Source organism: Mastigoproctus giganteus, chromosome 3 (genome assembly GCF_048544385.1).
Source record: "Mastigoproctus giganteus isolate SK-2022 chromosome 3, ASM4854438v1, whole genome shotgun sequence".
NCBI lineage: Eukaryota > Metazoa > Arthropoda > Arachnida > Uropygi > Thelyphonidae > Mastigoproctus > Mastigoproctus giganteus.
The window spans coordinates 6496230-6520735 of record NC_143577.1 but is presented as its reverse complement, the minus strand read 5'-3'; the positions used below and the strand labels follow the sequence as shown (position 1 = coordinate 6520735).

At 37.2% G+C, this 24506-nt stretch overlaps 1 protein-coding gene across 1 annotated transcript in view; it reads right to left on the bottom strand.

The window, feature by feature from the left end:
* The window catches only part of LOC150087633 (nose resistant to fluoxetine protein 6-like), a 204680-nt gene that overhangs the window by 121209 nt on the left and 58965 nt on the right, over positions 1 to 24506 (bottom strand). Inside the window, exons 6-7 of the mRNA XM_090369837.1 lie at positions 18673 to 18923; positions 6986 to 7159 (exon numbers count right to left, since the gene is read on the bottom strand). Coding sequence (XP_090225963.1) covers positions 6986 to 7159; positions 18673 to 18923 — 425 coding nt within the window. The remainder of the gene's footprint in view (positions 1 to 6985; positions 7160 to 18672; positions 18924 to 24506) is intronic.

The following is a 24506-nucleotide window of genomic DNA, read 5'->3' as shown; positions in this document are numbered from 1 at the left end:
ATTTTCTCACTAGCATCTGATATTTTATCCTAGTGACTTGGTCGTGTATACAAGTGTACTCTTTCATTATTATTATTATTGTTGCTCTTATATTATTTCTCCCTGCATGGAGGTTTCCACCCCATGATGGGTATTGCTACCAAGTACACAGGGTGGTGGTGGTTATATCTGGTGTTACTGTTTTTGTAGAGGAACTCTCTGACTATCCTACAGGTGTTCAGAATTGTAACTTTCTGGAGTTCCATGTATGTGTTCCCTAGGAAACCTATTTCTGCTAGGCTGTTATGTAGGGTTTGGCACCACACTGGTTTGTTTGTTTGTTTGTTTGTTATTTTGTTTTTAGGAGCATGAGCAACTAAGGCCATATTGCTCCAGGATATGCAGTGGTCATTCCCTGACCTTTCCGCATCCTCCGTATTTGGTGGTGACGGGCTCGAACCCCGGTCTAATCAAGAAGCGTGTGTTATGCACTGCTGCTCCTTCCCACCTGGCTAACCACACTGGTGGTTGATATGGTGATCGGGATGGTTATTACTTGTTGCATTTACCACATCTTTTTGATCTCCTGTCTTAGGTTTGTGTACTTCATGATATTTTCCTGATGGGTTTTCTGCAGGTTGCTAGTGTTGGGCACAGCTTTGTCAATCAGATAGGTAGCCTTTATATCCTTGTCGACAAGACTTATGTCCAGTCTGCTTTGTGGGATTGTCTTGTCTGGTCCCAATAAAGCTTGGCCATGTCCGGTCATGAGGGTTGGGGTCTCTAGTACTGTCTGGGGTTCATACTTGTAATATGGTACACTTTCTTTGATCAACTGGTATTTCCTTGCTATCTTTTGATGTATTTTCCTGGCTACCTAGTTGTGTCTATGAATGTACTCAGTCTAGGTGATCACCTTGCATCCCTCGGTGATATGTTGGATCATTTGTGAGACCAGGTGGCATCCTCAATGTCTGTCATCTGACACTCTGAGCTCCTTAGTGATGTATTTTCTATAGTTTCTGGTGGTAAATAATAATAATAATAGCCTTATCATTATTATTACTGCTCTTTGTATTATTTATTCTTGATTGGGGGTTCCACCTCATGACGGGTATTGCTACTAAGTACAAAGGGTGTGTGTTGTTGTCTAGTGTGACTGTTGGTCGAGGAACTCTCTGGCAACCCTACAGGTGTTCAGGATTGTGACTTTCTGGAGTTTCTTGTAAGTATTCACTGAGAGACCTATATCTACTAGGTGGTTATGTAGGGTCTTTGGCATCATACTGGTGGCTGACATGATGATTGGAATGGTTGTTACTTGTTGCATATGCCACATTTTTTTGATCTCCTGTCTTAGGTTCGTGTACTTTGTGATTTTTTTCTCATGGGTTTTCTGGAGGTTGCCAGCGTTGGGCACAGCTGTGTCAATCAAATAGGTAGCCTTTTCATTCTTGTCGACAAGGCTTATGTCTGGTCCATTGTGCAGGACTGTCTTGTCCGTTATTATCGCATGGGCCAGTACAGCTTGTGGGTTGGGGTCTCTAGTATGCCTGGGGTTTGTATTTGTAGTACAGTACAGTTTCTTTGATCAACTGGTATTTCCTTGCTAACTTTTGATGTATTTTCCTGGCTACCTAGTTGTGTCTATGAATGTGCTCAGTCTGCGTGATCACCTTGCATGCTACAGTGATGTGTTGGATCATTTCTGATGCCAGGTGGCATCTTCAACATGAGTCGTCTAACACTCTGGGCTCCTTGGTGATGTAATTTCTTCTTCTTCCTCTTATCTCTCTCTATACATTAAGAACGTTTTCCTCCTGGAGATATTTATTTGATCTTGAGAATGCTGTGTAGTGGGGTAGCCAATGGAAGAAGAGGGATGTGGGTCACATGGGTACAAGTGGACGGAGCAATTACGTCACAACAAATGCACAGGTAAATAATTACACAGGGCATTTCCTGATTAGATATCAATCACTGTCAACAGGTGTCTGGAATCCTTGACATTTGATTTGCTAATGTAGTAATTTACACAATGCTGCAACCTAGATTGGCAATAACCGATTCCAAGAAAACATTATGCCATCAGATGTTTGCATGAAAATATAGAGAGAAACATGCTAAAAGGTTATGAACTAATCAGAGAATAAGTTCAATGATGGCAGATCAAATGGAAAATCAATGCAACAGGAAGCAGGTAGCTAATATGGGTGAAGCAGTGAATCATTAAACGGCTCAGACATAACGTAAGATCTTCAAATGATCCTGATAACAAAGAAACCACTAAAGTATTATATTGCAATTTAGATGATATGGTAGATGAATTTCAACATTTTTCAGAGTGATCTGTACTTGTTAACAGGAGAGACTGCTTCTACAGGGATGGGATACGCTTAAATAGAAAGATTGCAAGAATATTTGCTGATGCTATCATGGCAGTGTTAGGTGGATCGGAAAACTGCTAGCTTGGGTAAAATACAAGGAATAATAGATTAACAGTAGCTGCTGGAAGAGGAGAAAGTTATTCTTGCACTGCTTCTATTGGAATGAGCAGCAGCCTGGAAAACAAGATGCAGGGTTTTGTAGAGACTGCTGGGAGTCATTGTGGTACAAGTAAACACATGGGTTGTGTTAGGTTGTGTTAAGAATAGGAACAGGTGCATGTATACTTGCGTTTACACCAATGCTAGGAGTCTGGTAAATAATTTTGATGAATTTGAGGTGTTGGTCAAAACATCAAAGGCAGATATTGTTGGGATATCAGAAATGTGGTCACACAATATAAGGAATGCAGAACTGGAATTTGGGGAGTACAATGTGTACAGAAAGGATAGACAGGATAGGAAGGGAAGAGATTCCACTAATTATGGAAGATGAACTAATGAGACATGTAGCAGAGAAAGCTATTAGTTCAGAAATGCATAAAATCCAAGGAAGTGCAGCCAGTTGACATCGCTGGAGAGTTCAGTGTCAAGTCAGTTTGGTGAGACATAAGCACAGGACGATCAAAACTGAGAGTAGGAGAGTGTTATAGGCCTAATGACTCTAATTAGTATAATAAAAAACTGTACAAGGAAATAGAGTGGGACAGTAAATCAGAGGGTCTTATAATGGGGGATTTTAATTTCCCTGGTCCATTGTGCAGGACTGTCTTGTCCGTTATTATGGCATGGGCCATAATAACGGATATTGACTGGAATTTGTGGGTTGATCACTCACACACTAGCAAGGCTTTTGTGGATTTATTGGATGATTGTTTTCTACATCAGCATGTTCGGGAGGCAACTAGAGGGAATAATTAGCATTAGTATAGGCACATGATGCAAGGAAGCGAGCTTTATATAGCAGCAGCCAAAAAAAAAAAAAAAAAACCCCCTTATTTCACCCATTCACTCACTCCAAATGTTTGTCAATTTGTGCCTTGAATCAATTTAAGCTATCAACTTCTATAATGACAGATGGAAGTTTGTTCCACCAATCAACCACCCACTGGCTAAAGGCAAACTTCCGCACATCTATCCTACAACCGTCTTTCCTCAATTTGAATTTATGCCCTCTCAGGCGATTATTCGAGCAAGAGGAAGAATCCCATCTGCATTGAGCATGCTCAAATCATTCAAGGCTTTATACACTTCAATGCACCTCAATCAGATCACCTCGCAGGTGCCTAGCCTCCAGACACTGTAATTTGCAAAACTTAACCCTTTCTTTGTAAGAGCAACCCTTTTTTTCCATTCACTAATCTTGCTGCTCTTCTCTGCAGTTGATCCTACAATTATAAATTCTTCTTAAAAATGAGGCCTCCAGACCTGTATACAGTTCTCAAGGTGTGGCCTGACCATTGCCTTATACAAGTGGATAATCACCTCCTTATCCCTGCTAGAAAAATTCCTGTATATCATTGACAAGACACCATGAGCTACTGTTGCAGACCGTCTGCACTTCTCAGAAAACTTCATATCTGCCTGCACAATTACCCCCAGGTCCTCTTGATCTGATTATCAGTAGTGATTCTTCATTCATTAAAAATCTGCAGATAAAGGAACCACTAGGTGGAAGTTATCACAGTGTGCTAAAGTGGGATTTACTCACAGAGGTAACTACCATTAGGGATAACGGGAAGGGTTTTTGCTTTCGTAAAGGCGACTATGGTGGTCTGAGACAGTATTTAAATTTTATATACGATGGGACCAACTGATGATGTTACCAACAGCAAATTAAAAATGGGAGGCATACAAAGAATTAATCTTGGAAGCTACTAGGCTTTACATACCAACTAAGAAATATTGTTCAAGGTTTAGGCCTAAATGGATGTCAGATGAACTAATGGGACATGTAGCAGAGAAGAAAAATTCATGGGATACATATAAATTAATGAGTGACATGGAAGCCTATGATAGATATAACCTGGTCTGTAACCAAGTCACAAAGGAGGTTAGGCAGGCAAATGCAGATTATGAGAAATCTTTGGCAAAGGATGCAAGGAAAGACAGCAAAGAGTCCTTTACCTATGTAAACTCTAGAAGGAAAGGGATGAATCAGATTAGTCCACTGAATACTGATGAACCTGCTCAGGTGGCTAACAAACTAAATGAGTATTTTTCATCTACATTCACAGATGAGGAGTTATTCAGGGAGGGGAATGCCGGAGGTGAATTAAACTCTGGCAGTGAGTTAGATGATTTTGTAATATCTGAGAGAAAAGAGGATGAGTAATTGTTGAAGATAAACATAAGAAAGGCACCTGGAGTGGATGGGATCTATCCAGTTATATTAAAATGAGGCAGTGAAGGCAGTAAGTAAACACTTTACCATAATTATGAGAGCATCCTTGGATGTAGGAGATGTACCCATGGACTGGAGGTGTGCAAATGTGACCCCAATTCACAAAGAAGGATCAAAGGGCGATACAAGTAATTATAGACCTGTTAGTTTAACTTCTATTCCAGGGAAATTAATGGATGCACTGGTTAAAGAAGCAATGTAGGATCATCTAGACAAGACTTCAGTTATAGCTCAGACACAGCACGGTGTTGTTAAGGGGAAGTCTTGTCTGACCAATTTGATTGGACATTATGATGTGGTCACAAAGGAACTGGATGCAGGGAATAACTTTGATATCATATATTGGGATCTTAGAAAGGCTTTTGATACTGTTGCACATGGAAGACTACTCCACAAATTGTAGCAGGGCAGCATTAGCATTAGCAGAGGCATTTGATGCAAGAAAGCAAGTTTATGCAGGATCAGACAAAAAAAAAAAAAAAAACCACTTCCACTTCACCCCTCTGATTGGAAGCAAATTGCTGCTATGGATTGGAAGCAAATTGCTGCTATGGATAAAGGGATGGTTGACTGAGAGAAGACAGATTGTGATAATCAATGGACACTGCTCTTCGTGAACTAATGTTATTAGCGGAGTCCCTCAGGGTTCAGTGTTGATTCCACTGTTTTTTTCTGTATTTATAACTGATATTGATGATGGGATATCCGGTTAATGTCCAAGTTTTCAGAAAATACCAAGGTTGGCAGGGTTGTTAAGGACACTAATGACAGTATGCTGATGCAACAGGATCTAGAAAAGTTGAGCAGATGGGCTGAGAGGTAGCAAATGAAGTTTAACATTGACAAATGTAAAGTAAAAATAAAAATGTAAATTATTTGGTTTTTAGGAGCATTAGCAACTAAGGCCATATTGCTCCTGGATATGCGGTGGTCATTCCCTGACCTTTCCGCATCTTCTATATTTAGTGGTGATGGGCTCGAAACCTGGTCTAATCAAGAAGCGTATGCTACGCACTGCTGCTCCTTCCCACCTAGCTACGGAGGCATCCAAATGTAAAGTACTACATTTGGGAAGCAGTAACCCCAAAATAACGTATGAACTCTGTGGCACTTCACTGGCAGTGGTAGAGAATGAAAAGAACCTGGGGATAATTGTGCAGGCAGATATAAAGTTTTCTAAGCAGTGCAGATGATCTGTAAGAGTAGCTTGTGGTGTCTTGTCAATGATATACAGGAATTTTTCTAGCAGGGATAAGGAGGTGATTATCGCCTTGTATAAGGCAATGGTCAGGCCACACCTTGAGTACTGTATACAGGTCTGGAGGCCTCATTTTAATAAAGATGTAGAGCTGTTGGAACGAGTACAAAGAAGGGAACAAGATTAGTGAATGAATGGAATGAAGGATTGCTCTTACAAAGAAAGGCTTAAGTTTTGCAGATTACAGTGTCTGGAGACTAGGCACCTGTGAGGTGATCTGATTGAGGTGTATAAAGCCTTTGTTGGGTTGAGCATGCTCAATGTTGATGGTATTCTTCTTCTTGTTCAGAATAATCACCTGAGAGTGTATAAATCCAAATTGAAAAAAGACAGTTGTAGGATAGATGTGTGGATGTTTGCCTTTAGCCAGCAGGCAGTTGATTTCTGGAACAGACTTCCATCTTTTGACAATATTATTCAGCCTAAATAAATCTAAGGCTGAGCTGGACAGGTATTTAGAATGAACAGAGGGATGAAACGAGAGCGGTTTTTTTTTGGCTGGTGCTGCAAAGTTTGCTTTCTTGCATCGTATGGCTCTAGTAATGCTAATACTAATTGCAACAGATTATAATTTCACAATGAACTTGAAAGAGCGGTGCATTCATGTTGTTATGGAGCAAAGGTATATTTGTTGACAACAGGTACCTATACAGATGCTTTAAAGACTTCGTTGTTTGATAACACAGAAAAAGGGAGATACTTCCCCATTTCACTGTGAGCACAGGGGTGGCAAGTGAAACAAGTAGGGGTGGAGTCCCCTAGTCATTATTATTACTGACTATTACTTGACAGAAGTTAAACCTCTTTAATAAGTCTTCATGCTCAATGCCAATTAACTTTAATTGCTTATTTTTGCAGAATGTTCAAAATTTCATCATTTTTAGTTATCACTTACTTAGTTCAAAAAATATATTTTATATATCAATTAAAAAACAGTGTTACTATTATTTCATGACTCACCTAATGCTTGAATAGTGACAGGAAAAATAAAACTATGTCCCATTATTACCCAAGTCATGCTGAGAAATCGAATACCATGTATACAGGTCATCTGACCTTCCAAATTTTCAGTGCTCAGAAGTTTGGCTCCATTTGTAAAAACAGAGAAACACTTAAGAAATTTAATCAAGTTCCCTGAAAAATTAATTAAATTGCAGCTATATACATTTTATGTATCTATTATTTAAACTAGATTTAAATAATATATACTTATATATTATAGAAATTATCGTATATATATATATATATATATATATATATATATATATATTGGAATTGTGTCTGAAGATTTTTAATTATTAAGTCATGTTAATGGAGTCATTATGTTAATGCTAATGTATAGAGACAATTAGCCATTATAAATGCATAGTATTTATATGTACTAAACTTATATTTCTTCTTATTAAATTTGGTTCTACATGGGAGCATCAGGTTTGTGATAATCCCAACCAACCCACTAGTTATATATAAACTAGCCCTGGAATGGATAGCCTAATGTACCATAGATACATATAAATATATTAAGATATAATTATAAAACATCAAAATTAAAGAAATTAAAGAAAATTAACACTCTCCCTCTTGAATTACAGAAATGGATATGTATGAAACATTCTTCTAGTTTGGCTATGTGTCTGTTGAAAGCCCCTGAGGAAGTATCAGATATATGGCCAAGAGGGAGAATGTTAATTTTCTTTAATTTTGATGTTTTATAATTATATATTAATATATTTATATGTATCTGTGGTACATTAGGCTATCCATTCCAGGGCTAGTTTATATATAACTAGTGGGTTGGTTTGGGTCGCCACAAACCTGATGCTGCCATGTAGACCAAATTTAATAATAAGAAATAATAAGTTTAGCACATATATACATATTTAAAAAAATCTATTGACAATTCTTTAAATAATATACTGTCTATATGAACATTGGTGCATCACATACTAAAGATTCTACAGCTAGAAAATTTCAATGAGCTTTGTATGGAGAGCAGTGATCCCAGATTAATATACCACACTCAGGGAAGTGGAGAATGAAAAAGATCTGGGGGCAGTTGTATAGTAGGATATGAAATTCTCTGACCAATGCAGACAGACAGGATGCCAGGACAGCTCGTGGGGTTTTACATTGATATACCGGAATTTGCCATCTAGAGACTAATCTGGAGACTAGGCACCTGCAAGGAGACCTTATTGAGGTGTTTAAGGCCTTGAATGGACAGAGTAAACTCAATGTTAATGAAATCCTTCTTCTTGCTCACACTAAACACGAGGGGGACAAAAATTCAAATTGAGGAAGAATGCTTACATTTCGGATGTGCAAAAATTTTCTTTCAGCCAGAAGGTAGTTGATTGTTGGAACAAACTCCCATGTGGCATTGTACAGGTGCATAGTTTGAATAAATTCAAGGAAGGACTAGATAAACTGTTAAAGTGGATGGACAGTGAAATGGAAGTGTTGACTTTTTCTTGGCTGATGCTTGCCTTCTTGCATTATTTGCCACTACTAATAATAAACTCAGTTTTATATTAGTTGGGTTGAGGACTATATAAATGGAATTTCCATTTCACTAAATTTCCTTCATCATAAAACCTGAAGAGCCCGTCATTTTATTTAGTTAATATTAGAGGAAAACAGTAGCCATATAAACTTATGAAGTTAACACAGATTATAAGGTTATTCGCATTAGCATTACAATTAGTTCAGGCATATGATGCAAGAAAGCAAGCTAATAGAGCGTCAGCCAAAAAAAAAAAAAAAAATCTTCCCATTTCACCCATACAATCACTCCAAATGTTTGTTTAGTTCAGCCTTAAATTTATTTAAGCTATCAACTTCCAAAACAACAGATGGAAGTCTGTTCCAGCAATCAACTACCCACTGGCTAATGGCAAACTTCCACACATCTATTCTACAGCTGTCTTTCCTCAATTTGAATCTATGCCCCCTCAGGTTCTTAGTTTGAGCAAGAAGTATCCTGTCACCATTGAGCCTGCTCAAACCATTCAAAGCATTATACACCTCAATCAGATCAAATCACAGATGCCTAGTCTCCAGATGCTGCAACTTGCAGAACTTAAGCCTTTCTTCATAAGTGCACTCCTTTGTTCTTCTAACCAATCTTGTTGCCCTTCTCTGTACTTGTTCTAGCAACTCTAGATCAAGTACAGAGCTTTTAGTCCTAGAACTTTGAACTTTTCGGTCCTTGAGGTTGTCACAGACATTCTCTCAGATATGGCAGACAAGCTGTACTTACTACCTGGGAGTCTAAAACGCTGATGGAACTGATATTCAGGTGACACTCAAGTCAAGTGGACCCAATTTCGGCGAAGTCCGGATGGTCTGTGACCGCCAAATCCTCTGCTTGCACCTTCATGATGGTGGGTGACCACCCAGGTGTGAACCAACATAAGCAGGGGTCAAGGTGTGGTGCCCACACTACATGGAGGAATGCCACCCCTCTGTGTTACCAGGCAGTACTAGGTGGTAGATGACTTTCATCAACTGGTGCAATACCACCACTTTGCCTATTGGAGCACCTTCATGATGGTGGGACTGTCAGTAATCCTGGGTATAACCTCCATGCACATGGTGGGTGACCACGCAGGTGTGAACCAACATAAGCAGGGGTCGAGGTGTGGCGCCCACACCACATAGAGGAATGCCGCCCCTCTGTGTTACCAGGCAGTACTAGGTGGTAGATGACTCTCATCAACCGGTGCAATACCACCACTTTGCTTATTGGAGGCTTGAAGTGGTGGAACCAATGTTTAGTCTCCAGAGCTAAGTTCCGGTCAACCCTTCCCCATCTCTTCCATCAAGCAGTATGATTTATGACTTTTTGAGGTTATGATGAACATCGTGGCGAGATTCAATCTTCCTTACATTTCGAGGATACAGCTCTAAAACGGTGTTCGCAAGCCCGCCGCTAGTTAGTACACCAGACAGAACCTATTGGTAACTCTCTAGGAGGCTTCCGGATCAGCTAGTGTATAATCTTGTACCTCTACTCTGCCAAATAGTGACTGGAGGGAGTCCGAGTAGTGTGTATGCGGGGAGCATTGTCGAGGCCACGTTATGTCAAGGATCTGGGTATATTCTTACCATGTTTACGCCATATCCAAAAATTTCATTACTTCATACAGCATGTCCCACCCACTTTTTCTTACTATTGAATACACCATGAATTGTCAAACTAATAGAGCAAGCTTATCTGCGAAAAGATCTAAACCTCCCAAACACGTCCTAATTCATTTCACAAATATACGTGGTCTCAATTCAAATCTCAACGATGTCCATTTCCACTTGCAGTCTGCCAAATCCCATGTACTTTTTCTGACAGAATCTCAGTTATCGGTTGATTCAACTACTGCTGATCTTAGTTGCCCAAATTATTCGCTGTATGATTCCTTTCGCCTCAAAGGTGGTACTTGTGCGTGTGTCCATTCCGATATCACTGTCAGAGACTTAGTCATTTGGAATCTCCTCTTTTTGATCTTCTCTGGCTTAAAATCTCTCTACCTCATTATGTCAAATTCATCTGTTGTCTCTACCATTCTCCCAACTCCACTAATCACTTGGAGCTCTTTGACTTCCTCTCTTTGCAACTTGACTTTCTCCAGTCCAACTTTCCTAACAGTGAGGTAATTTTCCTTGGTGATTTAATGTTCACAACTCCAGCTGGCTTCCGTTTTCTAGTCACACTGACCCAGCTGGTCGAGATGCTGATGTTTTTGCAATTATTAATAACCTTGCACAGAGTGTTGTTCATTTAACTACAAGAATACCAGACAATCCTAACCATACAGCCAACACGCTTTATCTTTTTCGCACAAACAACCCTTCTAAGTACACTGTCAAAGTGAGAGGTCCTTTAGGCACTTCAGATCAGAACTTGGTGATTGTCGCTTCTCCTGTGGAGCCTTTATCTCATGGCTATTCCCAACCTCATATTGTTTGGCATTACAAGAATGCAAAATGTGATGACCTGTGAGATTTCTTTTCTTCTTTTCCTTGGTCGGATTACTGTTTCAAATCTTCTGATGTCAGCGTTTGCTCAGATCATGTCAGTGAAATTATTCCTGCAGGAATGGAATCCTTTATCCCACATTCCACTTTAAAATCTCATCCTTTATTTAAACCTTGGTTTTCCAATAAATGTGCTAAGGCTGTTCAACAGAAGAATGTTGAATATCATAATTGGCTTGTTTCTAATTCTTCAGTTTCATTTTCTGCCTACACCAAAGTTTTCAACAATTATAAAGCAGTTATTAATCAGTCCAAACTAGATTTTGAACAGGCTAAGGGTAGAAAACTTGCTTTTTGTCCTAATAGTAGCCACAATTCTGGTCTCTTGCCAAAGCTATTCACTGCAACTTTTGCCCATCTCTGTTCCCACCTCTGTCCAAACCTGATGGTTCTGTTGTCACTTCAGCCAAGGATAAAGCTGACCTGCTAGCATCCCATTTTTCTTCCAACTCATATATTAATGATCTTGGTAAAACACCTCCCACCGTTCCCAACACGCTCCATTCAATGCCTCCTGTGGTCTTCTGTGAAAAGGATATCAGAAGGATTTTGATGAATCTTGATGCTAAGAAAGCTCCAGGTCCTGATGGTATTTCTCCACTTGTTCTCAAAACCTGTGCTACTGAACTTACTCCTATTCTTTACTGCCTTTTTTCACTTTCTTCTTCCAAAGGTGTTTTTTTTTCTGCTTGGAAATTTGCTCATATCCAGCCAGTTCTTAAAAAGGGTGACAGATCCCTCCCATCCAATTATTGTCCCATTGCAATTACTTCTACTCTTTCTAAAGTAATGGAGAAATCAATTAACTGCCAACTCTTAAACTACCTAGAAACCTTCCGTCTGATCAACGATAACCAGTGTGAATTCCATCAGTGTCAATCTACTGGTGATATTCTGGCTTATGTTACCCATTTATGGACTAATTCAATGGAAAAGTTTGGTGAAACACAAGCAGTTGCTCTAGACATCTCAAAGGCTTTCAATCGTGTTTGGCATAAAGGTTTTCTAAACAAGCTTCCATCTTATGGTTTGCCAACTGTTTTTTGTAATTGGGTATCCAGTTTTCTCTCTGAACACCCACTGCAGGTGACGGCAGATGGCTCTGTCTTCTAACTTCTCCATTAATGGCAGTGTCCCCCAAGGTCCTTTCCCCCACTCTTTTCCTCTTGTATATTAACGACCTTCTTCCATTGAGTGGAAATCCTATCCATAGTTTTGCCGATGATAGCACATTGCATTCCACTTTCCATTTTGAGAAACCTTGCCCTGCTCAATCAGTGTCAACTTCTTGAATATCCGCTACCAATTCCTTAAATGCCGATCTCCAGGTAATTCTCCAGTAGGGCAAAGACAAATTAGTTGATTTCAATCCTTCTAAAACTCAGTCTTGTCTTATATCTCACAAAAAGGATTCTTCTGCTCCTATGCTTATCTTTGGTGACACTCCAATTTCTAGGCAAAATGATATATCTCTTTTGGGGATTACCCTGACTTCTAATCTCTCGTGGCACAAGCATATTACAAATATTGCTTCCTGTGCATCTAAAAAACTTGGTTTTCTCTTTCGCTCACAGCGTTACTTTTCTTCCAAACAGCTTTTCACTCTGTACAAATTGCAAATCCGCCCTACCAAGGAATACTGTTCCCAAATCTGGGGTGGTGCCTCCAAAACCTTTCTCAGGCTTCTTGATTACATTCAGAAGTGAGCAGTTATTTTAAATAATGATTCATCTCTAACAGAGTCTCTCGACTCTCTGTCTCATAGACGTACTATTTCTGCTGCATGCCTCTTTTACAGATATTTCCATGGGAACTGTTCTTCTGAATTGGCTTCTATAATTCCCGCTCTCTCTTCCAAAACAGTCCAAACTCATGCTGCCACCAGCCAACATCCATTTACTGTCCAACTTTAAATTTACAGAACCAACTTTTCATCTTCCTCATTTGTTCATTCAACTGCCCTTTTCTGGAACAACCATCCTTCATACATATTTCCTCAAAATTACAGTCTACAGAAGTTGAAGTGCAATGTCAACAAATATCTTCTCTCATCTTCTCAACTTCCAACCTAAGCATGGTACTAAGTACTATAGGTTGTAATACCTCTCATGTTTGGGGTTTACATAAAAAAAAAAAAAAAAACTCTACATCCTTCCTAAAATGAGGCCTCTAGACCTGTATACGGTACTCAAGGTGTGGACTGACCATTGCCTTATACAAATGGATAATCACTTCCTTGTCTCTGCTAGCAAAATTCCTATATATCATTGACAAAACTCTATGACCCGCTCTGGCAACCCATCTGCACTGCTCAGAGAACTTCATATCTGACTGTACAATTACCCCAGGTATTTTTCATTCTACACCTACCTGAGTGTAGTAACACATAGTTGGTACATTTCTCTTGGGTTACTGCCATCCATATGCAGTACTTTGCATTTGTCAATATTAAACTTCAGTTGCCACTTCTCAGCCTATCTACCTAACTTTTCTAGATCCTGTTGCATTATGATTCTATGTATACAAGCTTATTACTTACTATATGTTGCTGACCTGTATCTGAATATGTTTTTTTTTTTAGTGTTTAATCTCAAAAAATATAATCATATATTTTGGAATATTAATGAAGGACGGAAGTTATTTCTGCAACCACTACACAGAATATTTCCAAAAGAAAAAAAAAAAAGTCTTGGTTAAAAGTTACAGTTGAATTCATCCTAGGATGCTTGTGTTATGGCATCTGACAGACATTATTTCTTTTTAACTTTTTTTTGAAAAACCAGATATTTTCTAAATGATGCCACAGTATTTTCTGTTTTTATTTCAATATACTGTGGTCAAATGTTTGATTGGCATCTGTCAAATGACACACAAATAAAACTAAAAAAAAAAAAAATTTGTTTTCAGAATGTATGTATAAGTGCACAAATGCTACTCACCCAGCAAAAATAATTTCAGTGAATTATAGGTAATATATCTGCACTAATAGAACACTTTAATTTAACTCATTTATCGACTGTGTGCATGTTTTTGAAAATTTCTCTCTTTATTCAAGAGTGGGAGAGAGCTGTGTATGAAAAGCTGAAAATTAAATCATGGTGAATATGATAAAAGAGTGAAAAAATACATACAGCTCCAGAAATTTAAATAATGAAAAGTGGAATAAATTATATAAATCCCAATTAAAAACACTGATTTCAATTAATGAAAAAAGTAAAAATTTAATTTTAATAAAAAAAAAAAAAAATGGCTGGTTGAATTTTAATGATGTCATGCTGAACATGAGTAGCTGTTTTCTACTTTGGGCCCAAGTGGTCAAGTGTGAAAAGATTTCAAATTTTTTCTCATTTGTTGGTAGGCAGGGCTTATGCTACCCTACGTGCCACCAGCAAAATCAAATTGCTGCCCCAAAATATTTGGATTAAAAAATAAAAAAGACATAAATAATTATTATTAATTTATTGAAAAGAAAAGAATTAAAACGTATCTCACATGTAATATAATGCAACAACAAACAAAATTAACAAAATCATTAAATTCTAAATTACAGTTAATCATACCCACAATCATAAAATAAAAGGAAAATTATAATGCTAAAAAATTATACAAATTTGTTTCCTTGCTTTGAGATGTGCGAATTTATTAATTAATTCATTTATGTTTATTTGTTTCAAAAGATCATTTTCTATTAAAATTATTGCCAAATTAGAGATTCATTGTTGAGACATCGTCAATCGTAAATAATTTTTGATTAATTTTAATTTTGAAAAACTCCATTCATCTGAGGCAATGGAAATTGGTAAAGTTAGAAAAATTCTTAATGCATCTGCTACATTTGGAAAATTATCTGTAAAATCATTTTTAAAAATATATTGTAAAACTTCAAATAATATTGTCAAGTGATATAGTCTTTAATATAAATTTGAAGTACTCTTAAGTTTTTCAGATAATGCTAAATTATCAATATCGGTCTCATTACATCAATGTCACTTAACTTAATATGTAAATCTTTGCAATTATTTAATAAATCATTTTATCTGACCATTTTTTTTTTTTTTAATTCAGAAATGTTATAAAGCATTTTAAATCTTTCTACATGTTCTTTTATATTTTTAAACCTCTCAGTTAATGAGAAAATTATTGTGTCCATAATGTGAAAGAAAAAATTAATTTTTAAATTTTTTTGTGGATAGTGAATAGCTTCATCTCTACTTTCATAATTGAAATGACGTTTTTTCAATCTTTTCTTACAGTGCTTACTTCTGGAAATGAAGCTTCAATGTCAATGATAGTACATAGTCATATTATTAGCTGAATCGAGAATTGTTTGGACTGCTTCATCTATTCTATTTTCTTTAAAATATTCTGTGATATTTTGTATACATTCAAGAGCTTCATGTGTATCAGAGCATTTTACTTACCTGATTAATTTTATTTAAAATATCGTGCCAAATTATAATTGAAAACAGAAACATATGAAATGTTATTTTTAAAACTATTCGTTTAGAACGATTCCTTGTATCCATATCTTTATTTTCATCTTCAGTGATTATGGTAAAATCATAGCAAAATATTTAGCTTCTCTAGTCATTTCTAGTATTTTATCTTCGATATTTTGTGAAATTATTTCAATAATTTCATTTTGTATTCGATCACCCAAATAATGCGCAATATTTTTCCATTCAGATTTCTGAATATAGGGAATATGTTCTGCCATAACTGAATCAAATTTAGCAATTGTTTCAGTAAGTTTTAAAAAGTTACCATTGTCATTTTCATATAATTCTTTTGAAGATCCCCTGAACGCTGTACATTGCCTTGCTAAAAATCTTATGTATCCTATTCTGGCTGATTTACAGAACATGGTATCTCTGTTGCAGGCGTGGCCAAAGAACAGAGTGATAGTTCAGTTGAGTTCTGTGATTGGCTGATTACTGGGAATGCATAATTTACCTCATTTTGCATTTCTGATTACCTGACTGGATGCAAATTTGCTTCTGATTTTAGCGTGAAATGTGAATTTATCATGCAGTTGTTTATTCATCGTTGTGCTGCTCCACTACCTTGGTTATTGTGTTATTCTGTTTGCAAAAGGATGGATGTAAGAGTTTTTTTGTTTTTTTTTTTTGGTAGTTGTTGGCGCATAGGCTTCTGTGGCCATAATGCACCTCCCAAAGTTTTTGCAGTACTTTGATCCAAGCCTGAGGCAGGAATCGAACCCGCGACCTTTGGGTTGCCAGGCAGGCACTTTACCCACCCGGCTAGCCCAGTCGGCTAGCCGGGTGGGTAAATGATGTAAGAGTGCAATTGAATGATGTATGAGTGTAAATCTGATAGCTTCTGAATGCAAGTGTTTTCAGTGTAAATTTCAGTTTGATGAAGTGTACTAGCCGGCATGTGAGGGCTGATGAGGTAATTTTTTGTTTGTTTTCAAGCTGTTTCTTAACAGTTTGATGTTTTTTGCAGTAATTGTATGAGTTGTTAGTATTAGGTTCTCTTTATATTAGTAGGGTCTGGGGACAGCAGCCACCAAAACAAAAAAAAAAAAATTAATTAAAGAAAAAAAAGCATTTCCGTTGACGTGCACGAGCAATTCTTGTTGTTAATGCACATGAAATCATCTAGTACTGTACGGGTGAGAAGAATCAGTGGTTGTATGTGGTGTTAACTTTTGGCAGCTGTTTAAAAAAATGCAGTTTTCCTCTTTCTTTTTCTTCATTCCTTTTAATTCGTGCTACTAAGCACGAATTAAGAGCCAAACTAATTGCCTCAATTGCCTGAAGACCAGAGGTGCAAACAATGTGTTCCCAGTTAAGTCTCATAATCTGTTTGTTATATGGAAATTTTCTACATTCTGCTGAAACTATTTTAAATATCGTCAAATAGAAAATTTAGCAATAAAGAAATTCGTTAAAGAGAGGTCCAACTTGTATATGTCAAAAAAAAAAATTTGGCACCCTCCCGAATGCCACCTGTAAGCGACATTTACTTCGCCTACCCACTTGCGGTGGCCCTGTAGATAGAAACATGAGTGCTCGTAGCCATTCAGATTAAAAAGCAGGCTGAAGCAGATCTTGTAGTATTATAGCATGTCATGTAAAATACTGCAAGAAATCAAAATGAAACTGAGGAAACTTAGATGATCATCAACAAATGGAGTTTTATTTACATGGTTTCCTTCTGATATCTGTATTTAATGTTGTCTAATGGTGAAGAATTTCATCTAATGGTCAACACATGTGACAATGTTGTCAATTTTGCATGAAAATCTATATCTATTCTATTACCTCTAAATAAAATCATCAATTAATTTTGAGTTACTCCCCCTCTAAATTTTCTGGCATAATAAGATGACTCTTTCATTGAAATCTCCTGAGTAAAATTAAAATTCATATGTATTACCTGCATTTGATTGCAATCACAGAGAGACATTCTCTTTTGCTGAATTTTGAGCACCAAGTCCTTGATGCTAAAGCTTGGGCTTATGTTCATCTTGAGACAAAAACCATTATCTATGGCTCTGCTAAGTTGCTGATATCTTTTTAAATGAACAGGGATTTGCTGGACAGCTGTTCTGAAGCTTACTGGCTTCTCATCAGCTGGTAGGTAATCACTCTCAGCAATCAATGCTGAACTGTGAATAAAATATTTTGTTTAAGTGAACAGGCAAGTGGTGATGGAGGTAAAACTTCAAATTTAAACATAACTGTTATCATATTGATGCTTTTACCTTTAACTTCTAGAAATGAGCTGCATTTACCCTACACACTAAAATTATAGGAATTGCAGGGCTATTTCAACACAGTAGTTGAAATAAAATCAATCTGTATGGATTACCTTTGTTCAACTTCAAAATGACAAGATGTTCTGCTCTTTCTGAACAAGAATCCTCAACGATAAGGCATTGAATTCACAAAAGTCCCCAATAATGCTAAGACAGTGGTATTTATCTTTAAGATTAACTTATGTTAATCTTAAAGATAAATACCATTATCTCCACAGTTCTCCAAAGTTGTTAATATCTTTTTAAATTATATAGCATCACCTGAATAGGTAAATCTGCTATACATTTAAAAATCTGAAACACTGTCAGAACAGAATTCAAATGAACTGAATGAAAAGACTGAATCCTGTTTCAAAGGTCACTGGCTTCTCCTCAACTTATGGATGGCCTGTGTTAGTAAATGTATGCTGAACTATGAATAATGTATTTTGTCTAAGTGAACAGCTAAGCCTTAGTGCATCTCAGAATTCTATCTTCAGTGAGAGCAGAATGTCTCTCTATGATTGAAATTGAATGGAAGTAATGCATATGAATTTTAATTTTAATTCACTTACAGCCTTGGAACACCTTGCAATCCCTATTGAATCTCCTGAATCCTTCATATGCCAAGTTTTCTTGTCATACGAAAAGGGAGAATAAGAAAATTACAATTTCCACTGTGCCAAGTTAAATTATTCTGGTAAAAACTTTTACATGCAGAGTACATAAAATGATTTTCAAAGTAATTGTTTTTTTTCCTTATTCTTTTATAATTATCATATGATTATCTGTTTTGTATTGTAAATAGCATAAGACAATTAAAATCTTAACATTTATGATAAATTGAGCATACCTAGCCTGCTTGTTGTCTGTATGGTTAGTGGTGCAGTTTCTGACATATTATTCACTGATGTTGATGATCCTATAATTTCATTTATTTTATTCTCCTTGACAGCACCTTCAGCACCTTTGTCATTACTATGAAAATCTGCTGTTCGTGCTTCATATAAAAGGATACCTTTTCTTTCTTTACCCTGGTAATATTCCAACACGGTACACATACTGCCAAGTAATGTGATTAGGAGCAATAGACTTAACAGCACACTAAATGTTCATGAAACAAATACATTATATATATATATATATATATATATGAAATTATGTAGAAAAATATGGAATTTGAGGAATAGAAATAGAAAATCAGTATCAGAACAGATTAATGCCATAAAAATAATGATTGAACATTACATCAGTCTGTAAAAGATATATTACATTATTTATTAAACTGAATATCAAAGGGAACTATACTACTGATGAAATTAAATAAGAATTTGTAATATAAGTATTAGGGATGAAAAAATATACCTATGAGGCCATAGGGCCAAGTATTTTGGTAACCTAAGTTGGATTTCATTGTTGTACCCTATAAAATATATAGGGTAAGTTGGATTTCATTGTTGTGCCCTATAAAATATATAGGGTACAATGATGAAATCCAACTTAGGTTACCAAAATACTTGGCCCTGTGGCCTCATAGGTGTATTTTTCACCCCTAATACTTATATTCCAAATTCTTATTTAATTTCATCAGTTGTATAGTTCACTTTCATATTCAGTTTAATAAATAATACAATATATATATATATATTATATTTCTTATGTACTATAAAATGTAATTTTATAGTACACAAATGTAATTTTGTCTCGTTAATAAACCATGCAAACAAAAGGTAATGCATACTTTCTTTCAACTTTACACTAACTACTAATTCGGCCTCAAAAATGAATAGCATTTTTCATCTAGATGAGAAATTCATTCATTTCATCTAGATGACAAATGAGAATTTTTCATTTAGATGAGAGCATTTAGATAAGCATTTTATAGTACACAAAATGTCAACATGGTCCATAACAGCTCATATAAATGAGCATTTCTAGAATTTTTAACCTCATTCTGGTAGCCGATTTGCAATTATTATCCCCGTGCTTAGCTTTCACGGGTAATAACTTTGCATACAATGCTTGAATAAATTTTAATTCAGCTCGATTATTAGGAATATTTTTTTCATAGAATTCACTGGACAGATCTGCATGGGAAGGATCCTGACATTAAAGGGCACAATTGGGCTCACTGTGTATATGCATGTTCTATGATCGGTTTGCATATTGATAAACAAAAAAGCCAGAGTGTGTTAAGGCAGTAGGGATTACTTTCAGTTATGACCGGTTAACTAGGTTATGGAGTAAAAATACATTACTTGACAAAATTGACAACATAAAACGTTTTTCATGAATATTTTATTGTGAACAGTATTGCTGAAGGCGATTATTTGATATTATAGGCATCACAGCATGCAAATTCTATGGAAGCAGTTTCAGGAGACAGGAACCATTACAAGAAGAGCTTGCCAAGGTCACCCAAGGGCTGCTTCAACCAGAACAAACCTATCTGGCTCTAACAACAAGACGGAACCCTATGGCATCCTATCATCAACTGTCTTGAGGTTGCTGCTGCCACAGGTGAAAACATTTCCAACCAGAATGTGTTAAGAAAACTCAATTCAAGTGGACTCTATGCAAAGAAGCTAGTGGTTTGTATCCCATTAATCTCGTCTGCAAGGGTAGCACAGTGGTATCGTCACCGTCCTTCCCACACCAGGTGGAAAAGGCCTGGGTTCAAATCCCGTCAATGATGCGAAGAACTTTAATGGGCTTTTTTCACTCTGTGGCTGAGTTAGTTGGTCTCAGGCATAGATAGCAAAGTATTTTTCCCTAAAACTGGGGTTTTTTCATCCAGCAAAACAGGCAAATTGACCAGAGAACACACAATTTATAGACACATTACACAAATGGGTATACGTAAGAAATTACAGGTAGCTCTAATTTAATAATTTGAATCTGAAGCCCATTAACCCCAAATCACTGCAGAGCTCATCAAAACTGGTGCCGTGAACATGTGACTTCGAGCCCTGACAATCACAGTTCTGGTCTCTGATGAGTCACGTTTTAGCATAAAAACAGATTCTAGACATTATTTCATGTGGAGGCAACAACAGTGGTGAGCTATAGTGGGCTTGCGAGAGCCCATTGTTGAGACGATCATTTATTTTACAAATGAAATCCTGAATGCAATTATTGAGTATCCAGAGCCGAAACTACAGTGGGGTGAGAGGGGCTCTCTTCCCAGCATTCTAATGGTGCAATCGATCGGTTATGTATTTTAAAATTGCTTAATTTTTGATTTAATTACAGTCGGACCTCTGTTTAACCAACCTTTTTATACCGAATTTTTTTAAATTCCCCTTGGTAATTACATTTAAAATACAGTAGTTTCCGTAGAACGAAAATGAGCAGATTAGGAGAGACAACTTTGTATGCATTGTTCTCACGCCTTTAAGTAATCAGAAAGCGCAAATTAAGAGTGAAAGGGATTACCGTTCCACAAGGTTAGTGGTGCTCGTAAAACTTATGCAGCCACATTCCGAGAAGTCGCACTAGTCAATATGTTTACTATAGCCATTCAGAGGATTAAGAAAATTCCCGACAGGGATAATAGCGTCTGGTCAACCTGTGTTGTGGTTCCCCTTTACTCCGAAAAACGGGCGTATGTTTTTTGGAGAAGTGAGTGATCCACACCTTCCAGTAAATTTCTCCTGTCTATGTTTACATGGTCACAGTAGCTGAATATCTGAGTGATTCCGATATTTTGTACAATATTCAAAGAACTAGTGATAGTAACAACGTGGGAGGGGGGGATTGAGGCAACTAAGATATTATATAAACTTTACGAAGATGAAATGTTGGTAGATTTTGAAACTTTGTCGAGCCTTTCACTGTGTAGAAAATGTTCTAAAATATAATGGCATACAGGCAATAATTAAAAAAAAAAAAAAAACTATTACCAATCTCCAAAAAACTAGCGCGAATTAAGGATGATTGCTAAAGAACTTGATGTGGAAACTACAAAGATCGGTCGTGTGTTCAGGCTACGAAGAGCAGCTTTTAGCTTGCGAATGGTAATTGCGGGTTAAGGGAATTATCCTGCATTGTGCAAACATTTTGAATCAGAAGTTAAATATTCGGGATTGTTAAAGCGACTTTTAAATCTGGAATTTCTTAACCATTTAGCACCAATGATCGACATCCTGCAGGAGCTCTCTTACATTTCAGAAGCTTTACAGATTCACTATGGCAAAAGCAGATAAATTAATTATTTGAACTATCAAAGCTATTGCTAATTTAAAAAAATTCTGAAGGAAAATATGAAGCTAAAATTGAGAACATGTTGAAGTGGAAAGAATTTGAAGGAATCAAAATCGAAAGTAAGAACAGTAAAATTACCTCGTGACAAGTTATTAAATGCATTCTTTTATCCTTAAAGGATAACTTATTAATGCAACACGGTGATTTTAAATTAAATAAAGAAAATAATCATACCATTGAAAAAATTTGTAAACATCATCAGGCATTTTCAATCCACTGCAGGATGAAGGCCTCTCCAGCAACTTTCCAGTTCCTTCTGTTTTGAGCACTGGCCATCCATTTACTACCCAAAAACTCATAAATTTCATCTATCCATCTCCGCCTCTGTCTTCCAGGTTTTCTTCTAGCTCCTCTTGGGTACCATTCTGTTATTTTCTTAGTCCATCTGTCATCATGTCTTCGAGCTACGTGTCCTGCCCAAGACCATTTTAGTTCTTTAGTTTTGATAAGAATGTCCTTTACTTGAGTTTGCTACCTAATCCATGTGTTTCTCTTCTTATCTAACAGTCTGATTTCCAACATAATTCATTCCATTCTTCGCTGTGTAGTTCTCAGCTTCTCTTCCATTCTTTTAGCATTAGCATCAGCATTAGCATTAGTAGAGGCATTTGATGCAAGAAAGCAAGCTTATGCAGCATCAGCCAAAAAAAAAAAAAAAAAAAAAATCACTTCCACTTCACCCCTCTGTTCGTTCAAAATACCTGTCCAGCTGAGCCTTAAGCTTATTTAGGCTATCAACTTCCACGACAAGGGATGGAAGTCTGTTCCACCAACCAACTATCCGCTGGCTAAAGGCAAATTTCCACACATCTATTCTACATCTGTCTTTCCTCAATTTGAATTTATGCCCTCTCAGGTGATTATTCTGAGCGAGAGGAAGAATCCCATCAGCATTGAGCATGCTCAAACCATTCAAGGCTTTATACACCTCTATCAGATCACCTCGTGGTGCCTAGTCTCCAGACACTGTAATTTGCAAAACTTAAGCCTTTCTTCGTAAGAGCACCCCTTTGTTCCATTTACTAATCTTGTTGCCCTTCTCTGTACTCGTTCCAGCAGCTCTACATCCTTCTTGAAATGAGGCCTCCAGACCTGTATACAGTACTCTAGGTGTGGCCTGACCATTGCCTTATACAAGGGAATAATCACCTCCTTATCCCTGCTAGAAAAATTCCTATATATCATTGACAATACACCATGAGCTACTCTTGCAGCCCATCTGCCTGCACAACCACCCCCAGGTCCCTTTCATTCTTTACCACTGTCAGTGTAGTACCACAGAGTTGATACGTTGCTCTGGGGTTGCTGTTTCCCATGTGTAGTACTTTACATTTGTCAATGTTAAACTTCATTTGCCACCTCTCAGCCCATCTGCTCAACCTTTCCAGATCCTGTTGCAGCAGCATAGTGTCAGTAGTGTCCTTGACAACCCTGCCAACCTTTGTATCATCTGCAAACTTCGACACTAAGCTTGATATACCATCATCAATATCATTTATGAATACAGAAAACAATAATGGACCCAACACTGAGCCCTGAGGGACTCCACTAATAACATTAGTCCACGACGAGCAGTGTCCATTGATTACCACTCTGTCTTCTCCCCCTCAGCCACCCCTTTATCCACAGCAGCAATTTGCCTCCAATGTCACACTGCTCCAATTTGTGCAGCAGTCTTCCATGTGCAACAGTATCAAAAGCCTTTCTAAGATCGATGGGTCAACTGTTGATGACCCTGCTCGGGTAGCTAACAAACTAAATGAATATTTTGCATCGACATTCACACATGAGGAGTTATTCAGCGAGGGGAATGCCAGAGGTGTATTCAACTCTAGCAGTAAGCTAGAGAATCTTGTAATAACTGAGAGCAAAGTGGAGGAGAAATTGTTGAAGATAAACACAAGAAAGGCACCTGGGGTGGATGGGATCTATCCAGTTATATTAAAGGAGGCAGCAAAGGAGGTAAGCAAACCCTTAGCCATAATTATGAGAGCTTCCTTGGACTCAGGGGAGGTACCCATTGACTGGAGATGTGCAAATGTGACCCCAATTCACAAAGGGGGATCAAAGGCTGACACAAGTAATTATAGACCTGTGAGTTTAACTTCTGTTCCCGGAAAATTAATGGAGGCACTGGTGAAAGAAGCACTGCAGGATCATCTAGACAAGACTTCAGTTATAGCTAGGACACAGCATGGTTTTGTTAAGGGGAAGTCTTGCCTGACCAATTTGATTGGATACTATGATGCAGTCACAAAAGAACTGGATGCAGGGAATAACTTTGATATTATATACTTGGATCTTAGAAAGGCTTTTGATACTGTTGCACATGGAAGACTGCTGCACAAATTGGAGCAGTGTGGCATTGGAGGCAAGTTGCTGCTATGGATAAAGGGGTGGTTGAGGGGGAGAAGACAGAGAGTG